We start from the raw sequence: 24,850 nt of genomic DNA, 5'->3' as shown, positions 1-24,850 counted from the left end.
GAGACTCCAAGCACTGGTGCTTGTTTTAAATACAACCTTCTCGCGTTCTTCTGGTGTCATCCTTTCTGATGAGGGTGAGAGGTACCTTCAGCCTGGAAACTTCCCTGCCGCCATGCTGGGCCTCCTCCTGATACCAGGCTCTGCTCCATTTTACTCACCCAAAGCCCTGAAAAGTCCAGTGGCCCTAAGTCTAGTTTCGGGGTCTGGCCTGGCTGATCAGTTCGTTACAGTGTGCGAGCAAAAGCTCAGGCTTTGAAACCGGGTTCAAATCAGAATCATCGCTTACTGTGTGAAAATAAATACACCGCAGAGCCTCTCTCTCGAAGGTGGGAAATAACATATAAAGTGACTGCAGCTGATACAACAGAAGGGAGGAATGGGATTTAGCCTGGGGCCTGCGTACATCAGACCTCATTAAATACTGGTTCCCATCCTCCCTCTGAGACTAGGGATCACTCAGAGCTACTGCCTGAATCTCGTCCAGTGTCAATCAATTGGAAAAGGTAATGCCCCAGCGAGAAAGCACAACAAGCCATTAGTTTAGGATGCACCGACCTGCTCTACCCTATCTCCTTCCATTCTCCTCAGGATGTTTCCTTAGTCATCAGTGTTCACACGGTCTTCCACAGATCAACGAGCCCCGGGGGAGGACCAGGAATCACGGCCAAGATGCTGGTTTGGAAGCAGTTTTAATGGAGATGGAAATGTTTATCAACTCAACACAGGTACCCCAAAATACAAAGCAAAATATCATTTTCAGCTGCATAGCAAATATGATTTAAGAATTTAACATCATTATTTGATCACAAGCGTAAATATAAGTCACCATAAATAAATGTAAATTCATTGTACAAAAATCCCCAACAACTCTTAATACAAATATGGTACATTTGACAGTTTCTGGAACAGAATTTTTTTTTTAAACTTTTTAAAACCTAAGATTTTTTTTTCCTGGTTCTTAGACACACACAAAAAATCAAATCAAAAGGAGGCAGGAATACCAGGGAGGAAAGAATATTAAACCTGTTTGGTATTCATAAGTAAATGTGCCAGCGAGCTAGGGAAATGAAATGTCTCTCCTTAAGGTGAAGACCTCAATTTACCAGGGTCAAATCTCTTGAAGATAATAGGATTCTACCCAGGGGGTCAAATTCAGGGTTACAGAGGCAGGACCGAGGGGCAGCTTGCTGAAATAGCAATCCCATCAAATGGATGATCCAAATCTCCACAAAAGCAGTGGGCAAGGATCTGGAATAAACTCTAGGACTTAATAGCTGGTCACCTATCTGAAAGACCCACTGTCCTCAGACAGGACGAAGATTCAGAAGACTCTGGAGCTTAGAGATTTTTACGTGGGTTTGGAAGGCGTGTCCTACCATGTGGTGTAGCCTCTCCCTTCTGCCTTTGGGACACATCTATGGTCATCAAGAGGAATAAACAACAACAACAACAAAATCAGAATAGGAAGTGGCATCTCCAGACAGGATCTGCCAGCTTCCACCCTGAATTGTTTTCCTACCCTACAAATATTTTCTTTCATGGCTCAGAGGGAGCTCAGAGCCCAGGTTAGCGATGGAGAGACCCTCCCAGTGGTCCTCAGATTTCCATGTGCAACAGAACAGCTCGGAGAGCTTGTGGAAGGTTCAGATTTCCCTACCTGACTCCCAGAGATGCAGACTTAACTGGTTTGGGGGAGGGCCCAGAAATCTGCACCAAATGTGGCTAACCTCAGGACGTCCTGATGGAGGCCTCTGGACCACACTTGGTGAGCCCCACCTCTCTCCTCCCTGGTGAGCAGAGTGTATCACACAAACCTCTTGCTATGGATTGTTTTTTCTCTTTCCATTGGGTTAAAACGGGCCATCTGATTAATGGTAACCATTTGCATTCATCCGCCCTGAGGGAGGGGATCATTGTTGTTGTTTCTATTTTCTCTCATTTCTTTTCTTCCCTGGATTGGGGGAGAGATATCAAATGTCTCACTTTACATTTTCTTACAAGCTCAGGGTCACAGGCTCCCTTTGAAGGAGAGGTGCTCTGTAATGAGACATTCATTCCCAAAGGCTTCCATCCTTCTAAACAGTCTCCCCACGCTCAGTGGGAGATTCTGCGAAGACTTTTGGTTCAGTTGGAGAAATGCAAGTAGACAGGCCCCTGCGAGATATGCTCCATGACTCAAAATCTAGGTTAAGGAACACTGAGGATGTTGAGAGCAAAAGATAAATTTCCTAAGAATCTTTCAGCTTCTACGACAATGAAAGTCCCGATTCACTAAAACAGGACTCCTTTTCTGAGAGTGTATCCACGTATTAAAAACTCATTGACAAGTGCTATTTATATTCCTCACCCCCCTGACCCCAATATGTTTTGGGCTTCTGTTGAAATAACCCCTTAACATTTTCTTTCTCGTGGGAGTTTTCCTTGATGAGAGAGTCTGTGCAGAGAAGTGGTCCCTAATTTGGCCACCGGCTGCTGGTGTGGGCAGTACGTGCCTGACTTGTTCAGTCTGTGTTCCCACTGTCCTCGGCCCTGTGCACCTTGCTGCTCACGGTATTTGCTGAATGAATAAAGGAACCACATCATCATCAAGCTGAGATGGTCCCACAGCTTTCGGGGCTATGGAATTCCTGGCTATGTCAATAAATACTGCTTCCGCACAGCAGGCCTGACCATCTTTCTACCCGAATTCCAGTCAGTGAGACATGGTTGTGAATGCATTTCTGATTTCTCTCTAGGAGCGCCCTGAGAGGGGAGTGTGGTTTTGGGGAGTCCAGGGAAGGCCAGAGCCAATACCATCTATCACAGTGCCAGTACCAGGAACCTCGTCTTCTGTTTCCCCTGGCTCTCAGCGTCTTGTCCACAAGCACTGTTGGTGGTAGAATCCCCGGCATCCAGAGTAGGAGGAGATGTTGCCTGGAAAATGGGGGGGAGGGAGCCAGAGGAGGTGAAGAAGCCAGGAAGTGGAAACACGCCTGTCAGGTTGGGCCGTTATCTTGGGATACCGCCACGCTCTTGTCTCTTTCTCTGAGACTTCACTCCTGGGGTGGCACGTGGGCACTGGGTAGGAGGTCACCATCTGGGAGGAGGTCTTGAGAGGCAACCATGGATGTGGGGTGGGGCTGTGAGGTGGAGAAGGGGTAAAACTAGGGCTCTTAGCATGGCTGAGGGGAAAAAAGAAAAGAAAAAGCACATACTGCCCTGTTTCTTTTCATTTTTTTTTTTTTCATTGACGCTATGGAAAAACCACCATGGAGATGTCATGGGAGAGCATGCACAGGCCCAGCCCTCGGGAGGTGTAGATGTGTTTGGGGAGGTTCTTGTTTGCTTCCAGGCTTATCCCATATGCTGTCCAGTCGGACCCTGTTGCAGGCTGGCCATGGCTTTCTCTCTCCTGCTTCTTCTTCTCATCCAGGTCAAGGGTCTGCAGGCCCTTCCACCTAGCAGGTGGTGGCCAGGGACTGGTGGATGGGTGGCTGGAAGCAACGCACATGCTCTACAGTGGAACTGTCCGTCTCCACGGACTTCATGTACTTGTTCAGGATGGCAAAAACCTCATTGTTCAAGATCTGGTACTTCCGAATTCTGTCTGCCATCTTCTTCAGGGGCTGTGGAAGGACAGGGATGTGCAGGTTAGGGGCAGGAGCAGGGGACAGAGAAATAAAAAGCAAGAGCAAGAAAATGCAGTGAGGTTGGGGTCTGGGGTCCCGATGCATCAATGATGTCACTCTCTTGCTTACAGGCCTTCTATGGGTTTCCAGAGCTTAGCAACCAAATGTTAACTTGGCCATAAAACCCTTTGTGAGTTTCAAAATTTACTACCAGGCTACAATAATCAAAACAGTATGGCACTGGCATGAAGACAGGCCTATATAGATCACTGGAATTGACAGCCCAGAAATAAACTCTTCCACATGTGGTCAGATGATTTTTAACAAGGGTGCCCAAACCATTCAATGGAGAAAGGATGGTGTTCTCAATAAACGGTGCTGGGATGCGGGGAATGGCCCACAATCCCTGTACCGACGGATGAAAGATGACTCCAAACGTTGTTGTGAAAGAGAGGAGAAGGCAAGGGGGTCAACGCTCAGAGACGAAGACCCTTTGCCCTTCTTTGCTCCCGCTTTTATTGGTCCTTCAGGATAATCATAAATCCTTAGCATTGTCTCTCAAGCACGTGATGTGTGACAAGGGTCTTACTGGAACTAGGAGGATCTGTTTACAGGAAAGATACGATATGCTAATCTGCGTGTTCTACGAGTTCTGCTAAACATAGCCTAGGGGACAATGCATACGTCTCTTAGATCACAGGGCGGCTGTTTGTGCTGAGAAAGCTTGGGGGAAGACAACTCCCCGAGGCATTCCTACCGCAGAGTGGTCACGAGGGCCTTGGCATTCCGAAGGCCCGCACCCTTCTCCAAAACCTTCCATCACCCCCAGCGGCCTCTGTGTTACATTTTAGCAAGCCAGGTATTCTGGATGATTTCATGCTTGACATTAACCCCAACCCTGGGAAAACTGGATATCCACATGCAAAAGAATGAAGCTGGATCCTTACCTTATATAATATACAACCCCCCCCCCCAAAACAACAACAAAAACAAAAACAAAAACAAACTTTAAAATGGTTTAAAGACCTAAACATAGGATCTAAAACTATAAAACTCTTAGGAGAAATCACAGAGGAAAATCTTCATGACATTGAATTTGGCAATGATTTCTTAGATGTGGTACCAAAAGCACAATAAAAGAAAACATAAATTGGACCACATCAAAATTAAAAACTTGTCTGCATCAAAGGACACTATCGACAGAGTGAAAAGGCAACCCATGGGATGGGAGAAGATATCTACAACTCAAATATCAGATAAGGGATTAACATCCAGAATATATAGAGAACTTCTACACCTCAACAACAACAAAACAATCCAATTACAAAGTGAACAAAGGACTTGAATAGACATGTCTCCAAAGAAGATAGACAAATAGCCAAAAAGCACGTGAAAAGATGCTCAACATCACTAATCATTAGTGAAATGGGACTCAAAACCAGAATGAGATAGCATTTCACATCCATTACGGTGGCTATTACCAAAAACCCCAGAGAACAAATGCTAGGAGGCCTGTGGAAAAACTGGAACCCTTGCACATTGCTGGCAGGAATGTAAAATGAAGAGTATGGCAGTTCCTCAAACATTAAAAACAGAATTAGCACATGATCCAGCAATTCCACTTGTAGGTAGCTACTCAAAAGAAATGAAAGCAGGGACCTGAACAAATATCTATACACGCATGATCCCAGCAGCATATTCACAGTAGCCAAAAAGTGGAAGCAACTCAAGTGTTCACTGAAGGAAGAATGGGTAAATATAATGTGGTATATACATACCATGGGACATTATTCAGCCTTAAAAAGGAAGACAATTCTGATACAAGCTACCACATGGTGGCCTTGAACACATTATGCTAAGTGAAATAAGCCAGTCATGAAAGGATAAATACTGTAGGACTCCTCTTATATGAGGTGCTAGTCAAATCTAGAGACAGAAAGTGCAAGGGTGGTTACCAGAGGCTTGGGGGAGGGGAGACTGGGGAGTTCTGTCTCCCCAGTGAGCACAGTGTTTCCCTCTGGGAAGCTGAGAACGTTCTGGAGGTGGATGGTGGTGAGGGCAGCATGACAGTGGGAGTGTACCTAATGCCACCACACCGTACACTTAACGATGGTTAAAATGGCAACTTTTACCTTTATGTATATTCTACCACAATGGCAAAACAAACAAACAAACAAACAAACAAAAAACCCTTTATGGGGTAGCTCCTGCTTCCTCCTCCTTTCAGCCGGCCGTAGAGACCCACTCTTTGTTGTAGCCACACACCTTCAGGTCTCTGTGCCTTTGCTACAGCTAGCTGTTCCTTCTGTCTGGAACATCCTCCCCACCCTGCACCCCATTTTTTCGCCTGGTTATTGGCTGGTGGTCATTCTGGACTCGGCCCAGGCGCTACCTCCACCGGCAGCCTTCTCTGGCCACCCCTCCCCGCTGTCCCCCTGGCCCAATTTCGATAGCCCTTCTCAGTGCCCCCGCAGCAGCCCCGCTTACGCCACGACCAGCCTCCTCCCATCCCCGCGCCTGCGCGACTCCCGCGTTCGGTGAGAGTGTGTGCACGAGGCGCCGGCATCGGCCGTCTGACCCGCACGGGGAAGGGGCAATTCAGGTCTGGAGCTCAGCCCAGCCCTGCAGGGTGACCTGATTCATCCCAGCAGGTTATGAGCAAGTGACTCATGGCTTCCGACCAGAAGGTCCCCGGCCGCTGAGCATCTTTGTACCTACCCGTGGTGCGGGGACTTGGCCTCAGTAAGCAGCTCGCCCTCCTTTTCAGATGAAAGCCGGCTTGTCAGGCCTGGCCCTACTTCCCAGGCCCCAGCCCTTGGCTGCTTACCACATTCTTAATGACCTCATCCTTCCCGTCCTGCCTCTGGACTTTCAGCAGGTGGTAACAGAAGTCAAACAGGTCGAAGCGACGCTGCTGGCCCAGCAGGACGATGATGGAGCAGCCGGCCCAGTTCAGACCGTCACCAAAACATTGCCTGGGGGTGGGGAGAGGAAGCAGCTGAAGTGAGGGGCAGGGGAGGGTGGGGGGGACGGCCCTCATCTTGGGCCAGGAGTACAGAGAGTGAGCAAGCCAGTCCCTGGGTCAGTCCTCTTAGTCTGTAAAGTGGGTGCAAGGGAAGAGGTGAGCGTACATTCATTTGTTCCAGGGACTATGGCTTAAGTCCCTCTAGCCACAAGGAGGTGTCAGCCTGTCAGCCACTGAGTTAAGAGAAAGAAGATAAATTTGCAGGGAAAAAATTCAACCAGTCCTTGAGACTTCTGCGGCTGATGAGAATTCGGATGAGACTCGGTCTCCTCAAGGAGCCGGCAAATGCTTGTGAAGGGAAGGACCATTTTAAACCAGAAGACCAGATGGTGGCTGTAGCCCCAGAGGGCGGGGACGGGCGGGGACAAGCGGGGATGGGGCGTGGTGTGGAAGGGCCTCTGCGGCTGGCGTGTGGGGGCGGGCGAGTGGGGGCTGGCGCGTGGGGGCCACGTGCGCGGGGGCCGGCGAGTGGGGGGGCCCGCGCGTGGGGGCCGGTGCACACGGGGCCGGTGAGTGGGGGGGCTGGCGCGTGGGGGGGCCGGCGCATGGGGGCTGCCGGGGCTCTGGGTCTGGCGAAGCTCAGCCGCAAGCCGCCAGCACCCAGCAACATCCTGGGCACGTCCAGAGGCTGTGGGGTCATCTCTCTGCTGTTTTTCTTATCCTCAAGCAGCAGCGGCAGCCCAGTGGGCAAGCTTCCCCGCTTCCTCATCACTCCGGCTAGAAGTGCAGGCCCAGCAGCTGCTCTGAAAACAGCTTGCGCATCCCAGCCCAGTCCCAACACGACTTCCTCAGGGAAGCCTTCTCTGGCCTTGTTCTCAAGAGCTCTCGGCTCCTGCAGGCAGACCTTGTCTGCCTTCTTCCCTACTCTGGTCTCAATGTGTAGCTGGGCGAGGGAAGGAAGAACTGGAATCTGCTTCTGTCTTCCCTGAGGACAGGACTGGGTTCCTCTCGGAGGCTTCCTGGTTTTCAGGAGTAGAGGCCTCAGGAGCCAGGCTCACTGCACAAGTTAGGGCATGACCCTCTACTGAGGAGGCCTCACCCTGTTCTACGAACCCTGCAGTTTTGTGAGGGGTGAGGTGGAGGCTGGGGTTCTCAATGCCAAAACCTCCCCAGGGCTCCCTCCTGCCCGCCCAATTGGAGCAGCTTCCGGTCTTGGAAAGACCAGGCCCTGAGGGGTCCTAAGTCCCAATGCACACACTCCTTCTCTGTCTCCAACAACTCGTTGCCTTTCCTGGAATGTGCCCCCCGCCCCTCTAAGAGTTGAATCCCAGGCAACGTGCAAGGCTCAGTTCTACTGTGTGATTTACACTCCAATAACCCACTCAGCTCACTTCTCAGGTACCTGTCACCCTTCCCGCCTTTGCTGTATGAGACCAGAAACCATCTACTTCTGCTCAGCATTGGTGTCTGTCCAGTACCTCGCACATCATAGGTATTCCAGAAACAGCTGTTGGACAGCCCACCCCTGCCCTCTTTCTAGTTGAGCCCTGGTAGCCTGGAGACTCTTGTTGGGGGGAGACATGCAAGTGGGGCGGTGACCCAGCCTTCCCTGGGGGTACTCACTCGGCTGTGAACTCGTTGGTCCCCACGGGGATGCAGTAGACGAACTGCATGGCACTCCAGAGCCGGTGGAACTCCACGCACTCGTCGACGTGCATGACGCCATTGGTGGGTGGTGGGCCCCGCCAGATGGGGTCCTGCAGGTAGCTCCGAATGCGTGTCAGGATGACCTCAAACATGGACAGGCCACAGCACAACCGCTCCTTGGTCAGCAGGTCGCCCTCCCGAGCGATGGCGATTTGCTGGGAACACAAACATGCATAAACCTTCTATCCTCACCTCGGACCCCATCTTCCACCTCTCACCAGAGATTCCCATGCCCTGGAGCTGGCTGTATCTGGAATTCACTCACCAGAGTGGATGTCTTGCCCAGAGCTGGGCACTACCTTTGTAAGCCCTAGAGCAAAAGCAGGGGTCTTGTGGTAAGACTTACTTGTGGCAAGTGAAATCTAGGCACTATCAAGGACAAAGAGTCAAACTAAAAAAAATCCCAGTCTACCATATAATGAAATGCTATATATCCACTGAGAAGACTGAGATGATACTACTAGTTCACACTCACTGAGTGTGTGTATAATACATCAGGCCGTGATCTAAGCTATTTATTCCTCACATCGACCCCATGAAATAGGTGCCATTGTTATCCCCATTTTACAGATAAAGAAACTGAGGTTCAGAGAGGCAGCCACTGAGTGGCAAAAGCTGGGATTTGAATCCTGATAGTCTAGATGTATGGGTTAAATTGTTAAGTGAATAGAGAGCAAGTTTCAGAAAAGGATGTATACTACAGTCCTATTAAAAACATCAACAACATGCAATCCCACAGACAAACAAACAAAACCATATGTGGGGGTGTGTGTGTTGTAAACTAGTTTAGAAGGAAACATCAACTGTGGGAGCAGATGGGCTTGGATAAACAGGCAGGATGTTCACTTTTTACTTTAAATACTTCTGTACCGTTGAATGTTCTGCAATAAAAATATGTTACTCTTAAAATTTGCCACTGATTTTACAGGATCATTTCTTCCCATTAGAAGTCCTCTGACCATTATAAACTATCTCTATTAATAATTTAAACTGGCTTCCTATCTGGGTCCCGGTTATTGCATCTCTAATAATCAGCTGGCTAGACAAGCACATCAAAACACATTACTGTCTGCATTATGAGTAAAAATGTCTAGGGGTAGAGGTCTCAAAACCATCTGCAAATAGTAGATAGGTATCAAAATCTGAGGTCAAAGGAAGGTCTCCAAATCTAGGGACAAAGCTAGAGAAGGCTGGCCTCTGAGACAGAGAGGTCCACAGGGAGCTTGTGAGGTCAGCTCTCCAGAGGGAAGTCTCCCCAGAGAGCTCATGTTACAAGTGCCTGGAAGGAGCCTACCTGACTTCTCCCTGTAAGCTCTCACCCTGGAGCCCCTAGAAGGAGGGCAACCTCTAAATTAATCCACAGAGGGAAATAAATCAGGAAACACAATGCTGGAGCCTGTTAGGAAAATGGGCCAGGAGCTTAGCTGTCATGACAACTATAAACTGAGAGAAGTCTAGGACAAAAAACATGAATTGGGGAAGATGAGTGTGACAACGTGTGTTTTAAGCATGAAGGAGAGGGAACCCTGATTCACGGTGACTCGTTTTGATTTCGTAGGCAGAGAAAGCTCCTGAGCAGAGACGAGACCATTCAGGTTGCCACAGCTGGCTAGATACAGGTCTTTTAAAAAATCCTGAACCTAGTGCTTGATTCTGTTCTTACCAGGCAACACTATACGCTGGTGTTTAGACCTTGAAAGACCTCTCCACTCAGAGAGTGCCTGGTACAAAGAAGATGGTCAGTAAATACATAAAGGACCCATATTTGTTTTCAAGTCATGAATATTCTTCTTCGTAAATTAACACAGAGACTTCCGGTTTACTAATCAATCTCGCGTGCAACCAGTTAGTCTGAATCAATCCCCAGGGCCTGACAATCACGGTGGGGAACTAAAAATTAGCAATGGGGGTTTATAAATCTGCAGACAGACTTGGAAATCTGGTAACCTCCCCACTACAGCCAACCAAAGGGCCCCTGATGGAAAAAGTTCAGGGGTTTTGCCCTTCCTCAGAAAAGTGTTCACCCTTCAGTTTCTTCTGGGAACTGTAAAAATAACACAGTCACTTGGGTAAATATGGAAAAACACTTTCAAAAAGTCGTAAGAAAATAAAAATCTCCCATAAACCCCATTACCTAGAACTGAGGTTTCTTAAAATACTGATCTATGATTGGTGTTAATGTATGTGAGTGTGTGTATACATCTACAGCTAACAGAATTTGGATCAGACTATCTTGCTTTTTTCTCTTCAGATAGCAGCAATCTACAAAATCATTTCCTTCAATATTTTCAGTAACATAATTTTTTAATGGCCACAGAAAATGGCCACTGATAGATCACCATTTATTGAATCTTCTATGCTTACTGGTTATTTTAAAGTGTTTACAAATTTTCATTATTACCGGCAATTCTTAAGCAATTGTCCTCATATGCAACACTTTTTAAGCTTCTCTCTGATTATTTGCTTAGGATAAAATCCTAGAAGTAGGACTCTGCAGTTGCAGTGGATACATATTTTAAAAGGCTTTTGCAACATAGTAGCAAACTAGTCTGAAGGGAAGCTGAACCACTCTACACCTTCCCCTCCTTATATCTTCACCAGCTCTCTCTTAGCAGTAAGAAAAGTTCTCTGCCAACTTGAGGGATGAAAAGTTGTACCCCTTCTTTTAATTTCCATTTCAGTGATTACTGATAAGGCTGAACACTTTTGCTGTTTTTTGTTAGCATTTAAACCTTTTAGGGTATGAATTTTCTTCCATGTCCTTTTTCCTTTGGGTAGGTCTATACTTTCCTTCTTGCTTTGAAAAAGTGCATCGAACTACTTGCAGCAAAGGCCCCCACTTTGTGACTTGGTGTTATATACATATATATTGTGTGTGTTTCACATAAATTTCATCCATTTCTTTTCTGTTCTACTCAGTGGGGGATTTTTCTCTCTTTCTGCCATTCTTTTCTGAGTTAACAAGGGAACGGAAAAAGCATCTGTGAAAATAAATGTGGAAATAAATTTCTGCACAGAATACTTTGATTACATTTAGTACCTTCTGGAGGAGAATGATATCTCGATAAACCTTTATATAATCCTTTATGGTTTTTGGAAGTCTTTTACTCATTTTTGTTCATCATAATATTCATGAAAGGCAGTTCAATGAAGGCAGCAAAGTAGCTATTAGCCCATTTCACAGGTGGGGAGACAAAGACTGAGATATTAAGTGTCTAGGACCAGATTGTGCATCAGTTCAAGTGTGAAGCTGGGACGAGGACCCCTGTCTTCTGACCTCCTGCCAGAGTGTGCCTTCCATGATAGCACCTTAGTATGTCCCAGAAATAAATGCAAACAGAGCAATATCATTAAAACCTCTTGACTTTAAATATGTGGCAGAATCTCCCCATCACGGACTGAGATATTATGTGAGTCCCCTGCACCCCAGCTAGCTTGGAAGGGAATATTACCTTAACTTTTCTTTGGTCTATGGGACGACTAAGTTTTGGACTATCCCTTGAGGGCGGGGTGAGTAGAAAACTGGCACTTCCTCTCCAGCAGAATGTCTAGGCTTTTGTTTGTTAAAGACTCGGCATTTGACAAATTCAGATTTCTATCAGTCCCAGGGAAATCGTGTTCACCAGAACAGGGAAGGAATTCACAGTCTCCTAAGTGGAAACACATGCCAAACCCTGGGTGCGAGAGGCCAGATTCTTGTAGGATGACACCAACAGTGGAGCAGACACATTTCTATGTCGCTGGCTTGGGGGATTTCTCCCTAAAAGGAAATCTTTCGAGGACTCCTCTGTTCAGCCTCTGAAGGCCAAAAAAGAAAATGTGTGCACTCCGCAGGGTCTGAATTCTCCCTGTGGTGACTCAAATAACCCAAATGCCACTGAACATTTAGTCACTGTTTCCAGGAGGAGGTGGGTGGCACGCAGGTGGTCTGGCGAGGGTTGCTCATTAGCGGGACACCTGAGCGGATCGGGTCCTGCAATGTGCTCCAAATACTTGCCCTGATTTCTGAGAGAAGAGGCTGCCTTCTGCCCCCTGCTGAGGATGTGAGTCCTTCAGACGCCTCAGCTTTTGTGGTAAGAGCAGAGAGGACCCCTGCAATGCAAGTCCAAGCGCAGATTTGAATCCTAAACCTCTTACACAGTTGGCAAAGGTGAACGAGACAGACCATCCTGGCTTGTCTTGCCAGGGTACCCCGTTTCTCTTCCTCCGGAATTCCTCCCCTGGCCTCCCTAAAATGCGCAGATTACTCAAATCAGTGTGAAAGGAGACAACACATGCTTTTGGCCGCCTCCCTCCTCTTTTCTCTTGTTTCCTGACTCCTACCCCAGTCTGTGAGTTCTCTGAGGCAGGGGTCCTGCCCCACTTATCTCCATGTTCATAGCAACTGGTACTGGTTTGTAAAAATTAATTTTATTTTCCAAGATTTTATTTTTAAGTAATCTCTACACCCAAGGTGGGGCTCAAACTCATGACCCCGAGATCAAGAGTCACATGCTCTACTGACTCAGCCAGCCAGGCGCCCCTGTAAAACTTAATTTTAATTACAGAATTAACATATTAGCTTATTCACTTTTGAAAATATTGGAACATTACAGAGGAAGCTGAAGTCTCCTGACCCAGGAGATCATCACCCCATCTCTGTCTCTCTCATCTCTCTTCAGCGGGTGCCGCCATTAGGAACCGTGAGTATTAATCATGTTTTAGGAACAGTTTCACTGATAGGGTTTTGTTGTATGCTTTTTCCCCCTAACCAGGCACTTATGATCTGTCCACATTGATGCACCCAGACCTCATCTTTCCTTTTCTTTTCTTTTTTTTTTTTTTTTAAGATTTTATTTATTTACTTGACAGAGAGAGACACAGCGAGAGAGGGAACACAGCAGGGGGAGTGGGAGAGGGAGAAGCAGGCTTCCTGCAGAGCAGAGAGCCCGATGTGGGGCTCGATCCCAGGACCCTGGGATCATGACCTGAGCTGAAGGCAGATGCTTAACAACTGAGCCACCCAGGCGCCCCTCATCTTTCCTTTTCGTTAATATGTAGCAAGTAGTCGACATTTAGATAACTTTACCACGTTGTATTTAGTCAACCCTCTACTGGTTGTTTCTAGTTTTTGCTTTAACAAACAATGCTACAGCAAACATCTGTGTTCCTGTAGGTGTTTTTCTAGCAAAGATATCTGGAAGTGAATTGCTGGTTCTCAGGGTGTGTGGAGTTTTAATTCTGAGAGATGACTTAGCAGAATTCCTGATACCTAACAGGAGCATAATAGATACTTCTTTCTTGGCACAGTAGTGGATACAGAGTGTAGAAGGAAGAACTCAGGCCTGGGAAACAGCAAATCTCCTTCCAGACCTGACCCTGCCACTAACAGGCTTTGTAGACATTCTTCCCCACCCTCTCTCTGGGCCCGTTTCCCTGCCTGTAAAATGAGGGGGTTGGACAAAATGCTCTCCCTCTAAAGTTCCTTTTGGTTCTCAGAGTCTAGATAGAAGGATCATACCTGAGGGGTCCCCAGCCGCTCTATCAGAGGGACCAGGTGGAGCGGGGCATACTTGGCTTCCAGACGTTTCATGCGGACCTCCAGACGCTCCCCTTCTGAAAAAGGAGCAGCAGAGCAGAAAATGAGACTCAGGATACCCTGGGGGAACTGAGGAAGGGAAAACTCTCAGAGGACCGGTGACATATCTGTGTTCCCAAACTTAGATGGACTCTGTAGAACTGTTCTCCTTCATTCTAAAGTGTGATCAGAGCTCACTACAAGGAAAAATGTTCCAGTATCTCTGTCCAGTGACAGTATTATCTACCTCGTGGGGTGGGGAGTTCCCCATCATTCGAAAGAGTTAAACCAAGGCTAGACAGGAATGCAATAGAGATGATCTAGAAGGACCAAGGAACAAGGCCTGGAGTGTCACTTCCAATTCTGCGATTCTATGAATATTGAAGAGCTGCCCAAAGCTTTATTTAACCTTCTCCCTTTCTGACTGCAGATCTGGGTTCGTTGTGATTAAGTGAGCATGAAGTTCAAATGCAAGTTGGCTATTGAGCTGCTGTTAGTGGTTTCTTACCTTTGATGTAGACTCTAGGCAGGATGTTTTGGAAGGGTGCAGCATGGAGCAAATCACAGACTTCCTCCTGAGACTGCAAACAGAGATGGAAGGAAAAAAAGGGAAAACAAGTCTCATTTTAAACCACAAAGAATTTTCATTCCTAAAACCTTGAGCACCGCAGTCAGCCAGGGAGGGTTTAAATTTTGGCTCCTCCTCTTACTAGCTATGGTATCTTAGGCAAGTTGCTTAATCTCTTTGAGCCTATTTATTTATCTGCAAAATGAGGACCAGGATAGTATTTTTTTTTTTTTTTTTTTTAAAGATTTTATTTATTTATTTGACAGAGAGAGAGAGAACAAGTAGGCAGAGAGGCAGGCAGAGGGAGAGGGAGAAGCAGGCTCCCCGCCGAGCAGGGAGCCCGATGCGGGGCTCGATCCCAGGACCCTGGGATCATGACCTGAGGCGAAGGCAGCCGCTTAACCGACTGAGCCACCCAGGCGCCCCGAGGACCAGGATAGTATTTATTTAATGAGTTTTTGTAAGGATTGAGCGAGAGAATGCATAGCCCGATAGCAGAGTCTGTGGCACATAATGAGTATGCAGTATATTTTCATTATAATCTTATGAGGAATTTGTTGAAGATTTCAAATGAGTGACAGAGGAATCAAATAGAGATGATGGGCCCCAGGCTCTGTTTGTCTGGTTGGTTGTGAGGCTTGTAGGCTCAAAGCAGGTGGCTGCGTCAATCCGCCAATCCACTGATGTAGGTGATTCCGTGCAAAAGCCTGTGTCTGGTTTTCTCCACACGAGACACCAACTAGTGAGAAAAGAGTAACTAGAACCCAGGACAGATAGGTTTTGACGGTGACTTGTTATGCATAAAAGTGATCTTTAAAACACCTTAAAAAGAGGGAAAAGCCTGGGGCGGACAGGCCCGTAAGATAGGGTCTAATGGGCTTGCTGTCCAGGGACCAGTTTACGATCACTGGATTTCAGAACAGAGGATGAGGTAGGGGGACCTAGAGAAGCCACCCTCCATGGCTCTTGGTTTCTCTTCCTTACACTGTGGGGATTTGGATTACATAAGATCCAGACTTCTTTCAACTCTGGCACTCCTGGACCTAAGCATCTGAGAAAATCAGGATTGTGAGTGCCCTTGGCTTTCCTTCCCCGGGGAATGGATGGAATGTGCCGTCCTAGAAATCCGGAAGGCTGGCTGCTCAAGACAGGGAACCCCCAAACTCCTTTTTTACTCTGGGTCAGTCCTTGAAGTGATGCTAGCAGAGGAAAGACGAGTGAACCCTTCAAAGGGCCTTGCCTGAGTGTCATTCTCAGTTTCTTAGCCAGAGGGGAAATCTTCCCTTTTTCTTAAGCTATTTCTCTTATAACCCTAAATCAAATAACCTGGTATTGATTGCTATTTCCAAACTTAGGTCTTTGGATTCATCATATAATCTAAAACTTGGCTTATTGGTCAGTCAGGCTATTCTTTAATTTATTAATTACTTTGATTGATTTTTCAATGATGAACCAACCAGCCTTGCGTTCTGGGGATAAACCTCACTTGGTTGTGATGCATTATCCTTTTTATATATTACTGGATTTTATTTGCTAATATTTTGTTGAGGATTTTTACTCTATATTCATGAGGGGTACTGATTTGCTGTTTGCTTTTTAAATGTCTTTGGTCTTGCTATTAGGATATTGCTGACCTTGTAAGATAAATTGGGAAAGAGTTCCCCTCTTTTCTGTCTTTCAGAAGCAACTGTGAAGAATTGTATTATTTCTTCCTGAAATGTTTGGTGGATTCACAAGTGAAACCATTTGCATGTGGAGTTTTCTTTGTTGAAAGTTTTTATTTTTTTTAATTATAAATAAAAATTTTTTAATAGCCATAGGACGATTCAGGTTACCAATTTTTTTTCTCAAGTGAGTTTTGGGGGTTTATACATATCAAGGACATGGTTCCTTTTGCCAATCCCAAGCTCCAGACTTGGATATCCAGTTTCTTGCTGGATATCACCACTTGCATATTCCACACCTCAACATTTCCACAGTTGACCTTCCCCCCTTCTTCCCTAGGGTTCCTCTGCTCACAGAATGGCACGACCATCTCCTTATCTGCCCAAGTCTAAAACCCAGGGTTCATTTTCTCTCTTTTCTTTACTTCCCATGACCATTAAGTCTTCATGTCTCTTGCTTCTTTCCACATTCTTTCCCACTGGCCACCACAACACTCTGAGCTCCTTAGGCATGGGGATGCTGTCTCTAATTTTGCCTCTTCTCCCTAGTGCCTAGGATGTAACAGTTTCTCAATAACTATTGAGAATGCATATTCTCAACATAATGAATGCGTATTTGTTAGCTCATATTTTTCTTAGATGAATAAATTTATTTAGCCACATAACCAACCTCCAAGTATGAGAATACCATTACATACATCCATCCAACAAATATTGGTTGAGTGCCTGGCACTGTCCTAGGCTCTGCAGATATGATGTAGAACACATTAGAGTAGATCTTTGCCCTCATGGAATTTATGTTCTAGTTGATAGAGACAGATAAAAACAAGCAAACAAATCAGAAAATTTCAGATAGTGATAAAAGGAAACAGGGTACTAGGCTAGAGAGTGACTGGGAATGGAGAAGGGGCTGCTTGAGGAAGGGTGGTTAGGAAAAACCTTTTGGAGGGAGAGACATTTGAAAGAAGACGGAATGAAGCAAGGGAGCCAGCCATGCAGATGTGAGGTAAGAGCATTCCAGTACAAAGGCCCTGGGGCAGAAAGTAAGCTGGAGCATAGTGATGCTGTGCTGGGAATCACGGTCCAGACTGAGGCCCTAATGATAGGGAGGGACGAGATCATGTGGGGGTCATAGGCATGGCATGAAGTCTGGATTTTATCTTAAGTGCAGTGAGGAACTACGGGGGTAGTCTAAGCAGAGGACTGGTTATGATAGCTTTACTGCCCAGTTTTCCTATCTTTCTTCTTCCAAAAATTTCAGTTGCTCCTAGAAATGTCTTCTTACTGGAATATTTGCCCATTGCATGAACTTACTAGAAAAGTTGCCTATTGCATGAACTATCAGCTTTCTATTTTATTAATGTGAATAAAATTGACGTTGGGTGCCACCTTAGGGGATGGAGGAAGGGGAAGAAGGTTCTGGGTCCTCTACAACAAGAGCAATGTTGTTGCTTTACTCATTTTACAAGATGAGCTTCCCCTGCAGATTTCTTTGGGAGGGACAAGAGTGTTTCATTTATCCCTCTCTGCATATCCCGCTGTCCTCCAGTTAGTAACCAAAGACCAGAGGTTCTTTGGGGCAAGGGGACCTTCCTTCTGGCACACACTTCCTGTGTGTTCTCTACCTCCTAATGCAATTTGTTAATGAAGGTGAGGAAAGACAGAAGGATGTGGTTTCCTAATAGAGTTGGGAAAGCGTTTGCCTGAAAGGTCCCAGAGGATGAGCTGTGTGGCCATTTGCTTAATGAGGTGGCTACATACCCCACAACACCTTTCAGGGAAGGTATGTGTTTGGCATTCCTTAGATGAGGCCATTGCAACTGATAAAAATGTCCAGTTTAGAGCACAGAAAGGCTTGGGTCAGAGAGCCAAACAAGCCTCCATCGTGGGCATCTATGCTAACGGTTAACCTCCTCCTTATCTAATCGCTGTCTGAAAGGATCCACACTTGGCCTTCCACTGTGCCCAGGAACCCATCCAGCCCTTGGCATGTGAAGTGCCCTGAGAGTGGGTTTCTTCCCCACTAGCCCCCCGGCTCCTTCTGCTCCAGCCAAAACAGCTTTTGTTATTTGAATGTACCATCTGTGCACCCATCCTAGAATTTTTACCTTCTCTCTGGAATGCTCCCAAACCTAGCTCTTGCCCGCACTCTCTTTGCTTAGTAAATTCCCACTCTTCTTTCAGATCTCAATTCAATCATCATTCCTTCAAGGGAGACTTTCTTGACCCCCTCAAGAAAGGGGGATCTGAGCCTAAGCAGGTTCCTTAGGTGTCCTCAAAGAATCAAGTTCTTTTCCTTTCAACATTTGAACTCAATTTGTTTTAAACTTTATACTTGCCTACCCATGACTGTTTGATTAATGTCTACCTCCCCCTACTGGAATGAAACCTTCACGAAGGTAGGGACAATGTCTATTTTTGACCATATTTTACTCCCAATAGTGAGCATAGCGTCTGATAGATAGCAAATGCCCAGTAAATATGTGCAATAAAAATGGAATGTCTGTAGCATATAAGGGAACTGAGACTTAGGACAGCATCTCTCCTATTTTGGGATGTGGGCCCATCTTATGTGGGCCTGCACGTTTCCCTTTATTACTAAGGAAAGTATTTTCTCTTCAGTTTTACTGATTACTCTGTGTAAATTATGTGAAGCATTTTTTTTTTAAAGATTTTATTTATTTGACAGAGAGAGACAGAACACAAGCAGGGGGAGTGGGAGAGGGAGAAGCAGGCTTCTCATCGAGCAGGGAGCCCGATGCGGGGCTTGATCCCAGGACCCTGGGACCATGACCTGAGCCGAAGGCAGACGCTTAACGACTGAGCCACCCAGGCGCCCCTATGTGAAGCATTTTTTTTTTTTTAAAGATTTTATTTATTTATTTGAGAGAGAGAGAGAATGAGAGACAGAGAGCATGAGAGGGGGGAGGGTCAGAGGGACAAGCAAACTCCCTGCCCAGCAGGGAGCCCGATGCGGGACTCGATCCTGGGACTCCAGGATCATGACCTGAGCCAAAGGCAGTCGCTTAACCAACTGAGCCACCCAGGCGCCCTATGTGAAGCATTTTTAAGAAATGCTACATGTGGTGGGATTTTTAGGTGTTCTTAATTTTCTATCCCTCTTTTTCTCCCTGTTTTTTTCCTACTTTTAATATATTTACTGAATTTTCTATATTGAACATATATTACTTTTAAAAATTAATTTGAAAAAGCTCTGAAAGTAATTTTTTAACTTTAAAATATGGAGCTTTGGGGGTTTTGAGCTGGCATTAGAAGGAAGGAAATGAAATCCTAGCATGCCACATGGTCTAGCAAGGAATAATATCTGCATAGATTTGACAACATAAATAGTATATGTTTTTGCTTTGTTTTGTTTTCTTTAAGCTACATTGAAGGACAAGTTACAGATGCAGAAGAAAATACAAATGTTACAAAAATACAGCTTTAATCATAGAAAAGCTTTGTAGCTGATGCGAGGTAAGAGTTTGTGGAAGTGTTAGAAGTGGAAGTTGGGGGTGTTAATTTCCTCATTTTGCACAGAAAGGAGTCAAGATACTAAATAATGTTACAAAAAGAAGCAATGGTGGTGTAAGTATATTATCTCTGATTACAAGAGAAGCAACAGAGGTAATAAGTAACGTAATCAAATACTAAAGAGAAAGTGAGGGGAGAGATGTAAATGAGCTAAAATCTCATCTTTCCAAATAGGGCGTCAATAAGTCGTGTCTAGAGCTGCCAATTAAGAAATAGAAGCTATCCTCCTATTATTAGGCATCATGGAGAGAACAACGAGAAGAACTAGAAATAGAAATGATGAAAACAAGTTGCCTTGGGGACTGGGATACAGGTGGGGAGGGTGCAGCGGAGCCTAGAATGATGTTTCTCATCATAAGCTCATCTGTATTATTTGATTTATCACGTGCAATTAAGAATAATTTAAATGGAACAAAATGAAGAGGTCGGATTAAATGGTCTCTAAGGATCTTTCCCTAGAACTGAGAATCTCTACCAACATAATTGCTTTGTTCTTTAGGGAAGGAGAGGCAATGAGCATTGACTGAACACTAACTCTGTGCAAGGTGCTTTGTACCCGTCATCTGCTTTGCACTTTAGAATATCCTATGAGGTAGCCTTATGATCTCCATCCCACAGGTCAGGGCATTGAGACTCTCGGGGAGGTGACGTTTCCTACCCAGGTCCACATAGTGATAAAGAAGCAGTAGGGCTGACAGGATTAAGAGCAAGGGCCGCTTCACTTTGATACCCATGGTTTCTCCATGGCAGCCCATGTGGACAAAGCCTGAGGAAGTGTGGAATATTTTCCCCCCTTATGACACATACACATGATGAAAAAAACAAAGTAAAATTATCAAAAATAGAAACAGGAGAAGATTACTTAAAATCTCATCACCTGAGAAACTTTATAGCCTCATTCATATCTGATAGGATCATATCATTTGTAGCTGTATTCACTGGGTTTTTAGTCATAGCTACTAACATTCTTTAAACTTAAAAAATTGTGAAGGGCGCCTGGGTGGCTCAGTTGGTTAAGCGGCTGCCTTCGGCTCAGGTCATGATCCCAGGGTCTTGGGATCGAGCCCCGCGTCGGGCTCCCTGCTCAGCGGAGAGCCTGCTTCTCCCTTTCCCTCTGCCTGCTGCTCTGCCTACTTGTGCTCTCTATCTCTCTGTCAAATAAATAAATTAAAAAAAAAAAAACTTAAAAAATTGTGACATATATAGGCAGTTTGAAGATGAAGAGTCTTGAGCCATTTCTAGTCCAAGAAACGGATTAATTACTGAAACCTCTCTTCCCTAATCCCCAGAGGTAACCTCTATTCTAGATTTGTGTAAAAAATTTCTTTGCAGGCCACTAATTTTTGAAGATCTGCTGGTTTGATACCAAGATAAATAACGGGACAACTCACGTGGTCAATTTACACCTATAAATTCCTTCTTTCCCCACCCTCCCAACCTCCACTCATCCTTAGCCATCCGTCAAAGCCCCATTCAAGCTTTACCTCCTAGGAGTCTTCCAAGATGCTCCAGTCTACAGTGGTTTTCTTTTTAAAAACTTATCAGAGTCCTTATTAATTCAGGGCCCCCACCAAACTGTCTGTGGGTTGAACTGTCTAATCTAGCCCCAGTCCAGGGCCCTAAAGTCTGGTTCTGATGAAGAATCAGAGCAGTGTTTCACATCCCATGAAAACACTAAGAGAGAGTCTTCTTGGAGGGACCAGTTATATTCAAGACCCACAAATGATCTGACATGGGAGGCCAACAAGAAGAATATAGAGAACATGGGTATAATATTATCTAGAGATCAAGCAAGATCTAGATTGAACACTTTCTTTCTGACTAGGATATAGCCTGAGCAGAAAAGAAGTCATTCATTCATTCATTCATTCAACAAATAATAGGCATCTATTATACACAAGTCTCTTGGCAAGGTGCTGGAGACACAATAGTGAGTGGGGCCGACCTGATGCACAGTGCTTATCAAGATGATGAGGAAAACAAAGAGATGGAAAATTGTGGGAAGTGCTACAGTTGGGGCATGCATGGGGCTAGGGCAATACTAAGAGGGGCAACCAACCCAGACTTCCAGGGAGGATGACAGGGAAGGCTTTCTGGAGAAGGGGACACTAAGCCGAGACCTGACCCAGGGGTAAGTGTTGGACAGGTGAAGAACACATCCTGCAAAGGCTGAAGAGCAAGAGGGACCACACCGGGTGAGGGGCTGACAGCTGAAGAAGACTGAAGCTTCTGGTGCTGGGGGAAGGTGGTATGAGATGAGGAAGGAGGGGTAAGCAGGAGGCAGATCAGGAAGGATCTTACAAGCCTCTCTCAGGCATCTGAATGACACCTTGTTGGTTTCCATCCAGGAAATCTGCAGTTTCACCTTCTGGCTGCAAGAGAAAGGATTGGGGTGGTAGGGGGAGGAAAGAGGTGTTGGGATAGTCCGAGCAAGAGAGAGTATGGAATGGTGGCAAAGGAGGCGAAGAGGAAGGAGCAGACATCATAGACCTGATGTCAGATGGAATACAGGAACAGAAAGAGAAATGACACCCAAGCCCACCTGTTCACAGAGTCCGAGGACACAGTGGGTATGCAGGTGGCAGGGAGCTGAGATCAGATCTGGGCAAGGTGAATTTCTGATGTCTGTGCATGTCTAACAGACAACTAGAGGTAAAGTGTGGGGCCCTGGAATCTGGAGAGTGGGTCTGAACTTGGGAATCATCAGCATGAGGATGGAAACTGACTCCAGGAGAGGTAAATACACCAGTGAAAGGGTAGGCATGGGTGGGCATTTCTCAAGGTGACCAGACCCTTACACATACTTCAGCGCTTTGGACTCTATGAGACCAAAGAAAGAGAGGGCGCAAAGAGATCATGGTGAGACTGATAAATTGTGGGCACTTCCGTGTCTACCAGCACATCACCTGAAGAAAGATGACAGGCCACCTGGCAAAGCAGGTGAGGGGAAGAAGGCCACTCCTATGTACTTGGTGCTGCTCCTTCCTTCCTTCCTTCCTTCCTTCCTTCCTCCCTCCCTCCCTCCCTCCCTCCTTCCTTCCTTCCTTCCTTCCTCCAAACATCCACTGAGCGCTTGTTCTGTGATCTGACATGCACCCTAAAGGCACAGAGATAGGATGGGGTCCTCCACAGGGTGGAGAGGGCCCCCGATGCTGCAGGAAACATGACGACAGGTAAGACAGGAAAAACTAGATTTGAATGAAGTTTCCTATGTAGTGGGGGAAGAGCCCAGGACACCTGCAACTGGGAAATAAAACAAAGGTCTCTGAAGACTTGGAGGAGGGACGATGACCCCAGGTTCCTGGCAGAGAACAGGCATTTGATAAGGTGTGTGCTGAACAGAGCTGGTGAGGGCTTTGGGATGGTTGGAGAGAATGGGCCGGGTCCCAAACCGCAGGAAAGGTGTAATCATGCAATGGCAGGTAGAGGCAGAGGGGAGACAAGATCCAGATCAATGTGAAGAGAGCAGGAAACCATCTGCTGGGGCTCCTGAGGGAGGGGTGGGCTGACAGGGCCTCAGGCAGTCAGGAGCCAGGCTCTCGGTCTTGGGGACTTGGAGGAAAGGCCGGGCCAAAGACTCTTTGCTCTGGAAGAGGAGAAGGGACTCATAGGAGCTGCGGGCCTGCTTATGAAGCTCTGGTGACTTTACCTTCATCACCTCACTTAAGACAAAGACGAAGAAGTCGGAATAGGTGTCCCCCTGCTATCCGGAAGTAGAGGGTTCCTAATGAAACCTTTCCTAACCCCAAATGGCATAAAGCAAAGAAGCAATGACCCTTAACTTATATGGAAAACATTTGAACATTCCCAGACCCCTAACAACAACCTCTCTTAGGCTTCTCTGCTACGTTAGGACACATCTTTCTAAGGGATGTGCAAAATAAATTGAGATGAGGCACAGGTAAACACAGTGCCGAGTGCTGGCGGGCTGATGCGGAGACGCTGAGTGTAGTTCCTGGGGACAGAGTTTGGCCAGGGCCACTCATGTTGCCTCTAGAGCAACTTGCTGCAAAACAACAGCTGAATGCTACTCTTGCTTTTCACCTTTTTTCCTGAAAGCAATATCCTCTTTGGATTTCTTGTGGTTAGTGAAAACAGGTCCCATTGTAAGGTCTTTTGTAAAAGCAAAGTGGCAAACTTTCAAAGAGCAGGGGATCCTTGCACTTGGCCCCGGCATTTTTGGGGTGTGGAAAATAAGGCTGAGAGGATTTCATCACTTCCTTGGAGTTTCACAGCTATTATGTACAGAGGCAAAACTTGAACCCAGGATTTCTGAGTCCAAAGATAGGCCCCTTCCAGGAGAGCGCCTGGGAGTCAAGCTGACATTAGGCTGAGACAAACTGATGTAACTCAGCCTTGCCTTTTCCTTTGGCTCTTGATGCATTTCTGGTCTTATTCTGTGTAATGGTCTCCAGATTTAGTGACACTCCTTTAATCATAAGGCACTGTGTACTCTTCTGGATGTGGGCAGAGTATAGGTAAAAGAGCTGAGATCTCTCAGAATTCTCCTGCTGACCTGGGCCTGGCCACGGGGCCCCCTTCCTAAACCAGCCTTACCCTGTTCTTTCATTTGGCTCCAGTGCTGAGCGATACAGCCCTGCATGAGACACAGATCTCTCTCCTGAGGGACAAAGGCAGCAGCAAATGCCTGTAGGAAGTCTCGAAATGGGAATGCTGACTTGTTGTGGTTGTTGTTGCTGTTAATTGAAAGTGGCCAGTTGAAAACTACTGGGTGCTAACGACTGGGTCCTTACCATCTGAGTTTCCCTTACTCAGCATTAGGTCCAGTGGACCTAACACATCTTCCCAACCACTGGACTGCACACCCCACATGCTGGGTGTTAGGAGGGACGGCCTGGCCTTGCAATGTGGCCAATGCAACAGCCAAGGCCCCAGGGAATGATGTTCATTGCAAATCACTGGAACGAGAAATCGGCAAATTCATGGACTGGAAAACAATGGAATTAAGTCTGAGTTTTAACTGGAACAAAGACCCACGGTCCTCCTTGAATCATGCTGCCTCGAAACAGAAACAGCTGACTGGTTAAGAGCATCCAGTTCATGTCCTTTGCTTTCCATATCGCCTTGCTCTATTGGACTTTGCATCTGACCAAGAGGAAGTGGGCATTTCAGATGCCTCCTGGATACCAAAGCAGGACAGATTCCAGCACCAAGAAGGTAGGACGACTGAACGGTTTCCAGGGGTCTCAGGCCACTTTGCTTTCATCGGGAGATGACATCATCTTG

At 46.3% G+C, this 24,850-nt stretch overlaps 1 protein-coding gene across 3 annotated transcripts in view; it reads right to left on the bottom strand.

The window, feature by feature from the left end:
- Positions 1–675: 675 nt before the first annotated feature.
- The window catches only part of CYFIP2 (cytoplasmic FMR1 interacting protein 2), a 124,861-nt gene continuing 100,686 nt past the window's right edge, over positions 676–24,850 (bottom strand). For all 3 annotated transcript variants that reach the window (XM_036096233.2, XM_078066791.1, XM_078066792.1), the window contains 5 exons: positions 14,346–14,418; positions 13,781–13,875; positions 8,197–8,435; positions 6,436–6,583; positions 676–3,605 (listed from right to left, as the gene is read on the bottom strand). In XM_036096233.2, the coding sequence (XP_035952126.2) occupies positions 3,438–3,605; positions 6,436–6,583; positions 8,197–8,435; positions 13,781–13,875; positions 14,346–14,418 (723 nt within the window). In that variant the 3' untranslated portion in view covers positions 676–3,437. The remainder of the gene's footprint in view (positions 3,606–6,435; positions 6,584–8,196; positions 8,436–13,780; positions 13,876–14,345; positions 14,419–24,850) is intronic.

The sequence above is a fragment of the Halichoerus grypus genome, chromosome 2, assembly GCF_964656455.1.
Source record: "Halichoerus grypus chromosome 2, mHalGry1.hap1.1, whole genome shotgun sequence".
In the NCBI taxonomy this organism is placed as follows: Eukaryota; Metazoa; Chordata; class Mammalia; order Carnivora; family Phocidae; genus Halichoerus; species Halichoerus grypus.
The sequence above is the reverse complement of the archived record's forward strand: the minus strand, read 5'-3'. Positions and strand labels throughout refer to the sequence as shown.